This window comes from Frankliniella occidentalis, unplaced genomic scaffold (assembly GCF_000697945.3).
Source record: "Frankliniella occidentalis isolate FOCC.00 unplaced genomic scaffold, Focc_3.1 Scaffold4621, whole genome shotgun sequence".
In the NCBI taxonomy this organism is placed as follows: domain Eukaryota; kingdom Metazoa; phylum Arthropoda; class Insecta; order Thysanoptera; family Thripidae; genus Frankliniella; species Frankliniella occidentalis.
In genome coordinates, this window is record NW_026271667.1 from 1 (window position 1) to 4,674 (window position 4,674).

Consider the following 4,674-nt stretch of genomic DNA (forward strand, 5'->3'; position numbering starts at 1 on the left):
TAATAATATCAGTCAGCTTCACAAGCTCTCCGTCCTAAAAGAAATCATGAAATAATGGACCAAGTTCCTGGATCACACTAAAAATAGGTACTTGCTTGTTGAGGGGAACTTCCGTATCAATAAAGTAGCTGGTTTTTACTTTTTTTTTTAAATGATAGATTTGACACAGTGAAAATAAAATCATTTCTGACACGCTGTACCTAACTGTAAAGCTGTCATATGTGAGAAAGTTCACAGTCACAGCCCTTATGAGATTTACCTAAACTTTCTGTCGACGTCAGCACGTCACAACATGGTGCTGGTTGTTGGTATCATTGACTAGAAAGCCGTACGTGATGGAAGGATATTTCCACAACAAATAAACGCAACAAGGTAGTGCAGCTGTCGCCATACTGTGGCCACGCTATCGCACGGCCCAGTGCTGGGCGCGCCACAGCAGCGCACACGTGCTGCTCCGGCTGTTGCTGCTCGGCATGGAGTCCGTGTACCGGTTGATAAGGCTGCGGTAGCCCCTCCCCACCGTGGCCACGAGGGGGTAGCCCTGGCCGCCGCCTAGGGCCTTCCCCGGAGGTCCTGACGGGGTTGTCGCGCTGGCCGAGTCCACAGAGCTGGCCGTAGAAGAAGCGGGGGTGGAGCCCGTGCCGGAGGAAGCCTCACTGAGCGCGCTCTCGGGCCGGGCGTTGGCCGCAGGCGAGGTCTCGGCGCTGGGGCCCAGGGGCACAATGGCGGCCACTTCCTCCTCAAAGGGCCTGAAGACGGTGACGGGGCGGAGAGTGGCGCGCTCCGCCACGACCACGCAGCCCCAGGTCGTGCCGATGTAAAGCTCGCCGCCCTGGACGGCTAAGGCCGTCACCTGACAACGGCCCGGGCTCAGGTGCTCCTCGATGCTGATGGACTTGAGGCTCTCCGAACACGGCACCAATTTGGAGCAGTCCAGTTTGTTGACGAGCGTCTTGGTGTCCACGTCCCACTGGTGCACCACGCTGCTCGGGTGCACGCAGGACCACACGAAGCCGGCCGCTGAGACGAGCTGGCGCACCTCCTGCAGCGGCGCGGCCGCGTGCTCCGGCTCCGGGTGCTGCACCACGTCGTGGCCTGTGACCACGTTGTCGTGGATGGTGTAAACGGACACGTTGCCGTGGCCCTCGCCGCACCACAGCTCGCACAGCGAGCCGTCGTCACAGTCGAGGAACACGGCGGTCAGTGAGTGCAGCGCGCTACTGCTGCCGAGCTCGGCCATGACGAAGCTGCCCTCGGCCATGGTGGGCGCGGCGGGCAGGGTGTCGCTCCGAACCAGGAACAGCCTGCCGTTGGACAGCCCCACAGCCACGCGTGCCAGAGCGGGCAGCGGCAGCAGGCAGCACACGCTGTGCCCGTCCTCGTCGTCCGGGTCCAGTCGGTACGAGAACAAGTGCGTGCAGTCCGCCGCCGAGTACGCGTGAATCTGCCCAGCTGTGTCGCCCAGCCACACAGCGCCCTGGTTCTGTCCCTGCGCTTGGCCGAGGCCGTTGGGGGAGGCCGGCACGTGGCACGCGGCCGACAGGGCCCGCGGGGCCGTCAGGCTGTACGACTGCAGCCAGCTGCAGGGCGAGGCCAGCAGGAGGTCCACCGTGCCGCCCCGGGCCAGCCAGGCCGCGGCCACGCCATCCTCCGCCACCCCGAGGCACGTGCTCGTCGTCCCCACCACGGCCTCGGCGTGCTCCAGGGACACGGCGTCACACAGGTGCGTGAACTCGGGCGCGGACGAGATGGACACCACCTGGCTGGCGGACGGCCGGTCCGTCGGCTGCTGTGACCAGCACAGCGCCATCAGGTCCAACATGTAGCTCGGGTACTGGGTCTCCTGCAAGAAGAGGAGGGAGTTAAGAGGCTCCAAAACAGCGCTCTGAATGTTTATCAACCTCACCAAGAACCGCACTACTTACCCGGTAGGTCAGCGGCGGCCGCCCGCCCTCCAAGATGCACTCTTTGACGGATTCGTGGCCCTCGAAGGGCTGGTGGAGTGTTAGGAGCTCGTAGATGAACATGCCAAAGGAAAAACAATCCACCTGCCATCGGATTTTACGTCAGAAAAGGCACAAAAATGGTTTCCAATAGAACTTTATAATGGCACTTTAATCTACTTACCTTTTCTGTGTACTCCTCTTCACCGTTAAACCGCATTATTTCGGGGGCCATAAACCCTTCAGTTCCACCATATCCTTTCGTGCCAGACGGAAGGGTGAGGCGACTTATGCCTGAAAATGAAAACGACCAACCCATTTTGTCAATTGCTGTATGAACAAATGATACCGCCCTTATAAAATCGGAATATTCTCTGACCATAATCAGCGAGTTTGATGTGAACAAGGTCGTCAGGGTGGTCCTGGAAGGGTGGTGGCAGCTCCCAAACCAAGACGTTTTCAGACTTGAGGTCCCTGTAGATGATGTGCTGCTGGTGAAGGTACTCCAGAGCCTTAGCCGCCTGACGACATAGAGAACAGGATCGATAAATAAGTGATGATCAGTTGGGGGCAGTAGAGCGCCTGGTGGGTAGGCCGTCCTGTTGCGCGCGCGAGCCCAGCGGGTTTGCCTATGCGCCGGGCTGCAAGCGCCTAGTGGGTAGGCCGTCCTGTTGCACGCGCGAGCCCAGCGGGTTTGCCTATGCGCCCTGCTGCAGGCGCCTAACGGGTACGCGTGTCTGATCGGCCCCCCGAGATGGGGTACCAGGCGCAAGACTCACCTGCAGAATGATTGCCTGAAGCGCGAAAGGCCCCAGCCGCGCGCCGGAGCGCCGGTGGTGGCGCAGCACGGCAGACAGCGCGCCGTGCGGCGCCAGGTCCAGCACCAGGGCCAGCGGCTTGGTGCACACGCCCACCAGCGGTACAATGTGCGGGTGCCGCAGGCTCAGCAGGATATTGAGCTCCTGACGCGCGTTGCAGTAGGCCTTGGTGGCGTACTGCAGCGGGTCGCGCGACCACTTGCCCTGCGCCGCCTTGAAGGCCATGACGGCCGACTGGTGCGCGTTGGGACCCGGCTGCACCGGCTGCAGCATCTTCATGGCCACGTCCACGTGGTGGTTGGGGTTACGCGCGCCGCCGGGCCCGGGCCGCTGACACGACCCTTTGAACACGAAGCCGAAGGCGCCGCGGCCGAGCAGGCGGCCCTGCTGCATGTGCTCGGGCCGGATCAGGTAGCGCTCGCCCAGGTCGAGGAAGATCTACAAAGCAAAAAGCCGTGGTGAGCTGGTTGATTGTGAGGTCAGGAGAGCAGGGTCAGGGCCAGAGGGGAGTGTCAGTGTCTTACAGTGTCAGGTGCAACCTGGGCGAGGGCGAAGTCCCCATGGACGGGACAGGTTACTGCCTTCCTGTCGTACGCAGCAAGGATGCACTCCTCGACCATCCAGCTGAACTGCACGCCCGAGTCGTCATCCGACCGGTACGCTTCCTCGCTGTAGTTGGGATGTCCCTCTTTAGAGGGATTCCGGCTGGTAAACAAGAAAATTAAATTTAACATCCTTTACATGTAAAACACATCATCAGTTAGGGTGAATCATATTTCTCATCTCTTCCTCCTACCTTGAACCAGTACTATCAGGTCCGACACCACTGTCTCCGTCAGAAGCAGAACTCTCCTGGCTTTTTCTTGTCAGCCGACTCAAGAAGCCTGGTTCACTCTCGGATTGGATGAGAGTCTGAAAAGAGATTTACAACATAATTAATAAAGTTATACAAAAGTCCTTAAAATCGTAAAAAATATATTACTCGCTTGATAACTTACTTTGGAAAGGTGAGAGGGTCGAACAGTTTGAGACACATGTTCCCAGCCATCAGAGTCTTGAGATCGGGGTCGATTTACACCATTATCCTCATTATCACAGTTGAGATTGATACATCGTGGACATGGCACAAGGCGGGTTACAAGAAACCGTCCCTCAGAGGTGTGGACAAATCTTGTGCCAAGAGTTGGGTACCAATCTTCTAAAAGTACATCAATATGATCCACAGCCAGAGCAAGCAATTTTGTGACGTACTCTGGGCTTGGATCAAGAACAACAGCTTGATAGCCAATGGCCTCTCCACCTGATAATTCATCAGTTATGGGCCGCTTTATGACCACTGTATCAACAGGAAAGTATATTTCTAGAATTGAAGAACTTGCTAAATCTACATCTGTCCATGAGCCTTCTTGCTTGACCCGCAGCTGAAGCTGACTATAATCCATTGGACTATTCCGCATGGTGGGTAAAATCTCTTTCATGCGGAAAAGAGTAGTGTCAGCATAGCGGAGTTCCATGCCTAGATAACAGGAAACATTTAGAACAAGTGCACTGAGATACAGTGTAAAGGGTATTACATCCAACAATAACACCTACCTGTTTGCCACAGAACCCAATCTGCTCGTACATCAAGCATCTGTGCAAGACGTGCATCAGTAGTAACCTCTTTGGGCATGATGAAAAAGGAACGCACAATGTCCACAACTGCATCATCAGCTAGGATGCGGGTCATGAGCCTTGACCAGAAGCCACTAGGAAAATATGACATAAGAAGCAGCCTTCTGATGGAGGCCTCTGGATCACTTCGATGGGTCAGCTCACAGCTTGCTGCAGCAGCAATAGCAGTTGCAGTAGGTTCTGCCTCCATTGCAGTTTCCACAGCTGGAAATAAAAAAGATTACATTCTTAAAAAATTT

General features: G+C 56.4%; 1 protein-coding gene across 1 annotated transcript; it reads right to left on the reverse strand.

Annotated features, from left to right (window-relative positions):
* Positions 1-6: 6 nt before the first annotated feature.
* On the reverse strand, positions 7-4,644 carry LOC127752154 (leucine-rich repeat serine/threonine-protein kinase 1-like). The gene is made up of 9 exons (XM_052276827.1): positions 4,355-4,644; positions 3,760-4,277; positions 3,558-3,673; positions 3,286-3,466; positions 2,723-3,199; positions 2,323-2,464; positions 2,128-2,237; positions 1,926-2,048; positions 7-1,843 (listed from the first exon to the last, which is right to left on the reverse strand). Exons 1-9 carry the CDS (start codon positions 4,623-4,625, stop codon positions 404-406), a joined length of 3,378 nt encoding a protein of 1,125 aa, XP_052132787.1. The 5' UTR covers positions 4,626-4,644; the 3' UTR covers positions 7-403.
* Positions 4,645-4,674: the final 30 nt, after the last annotated feature.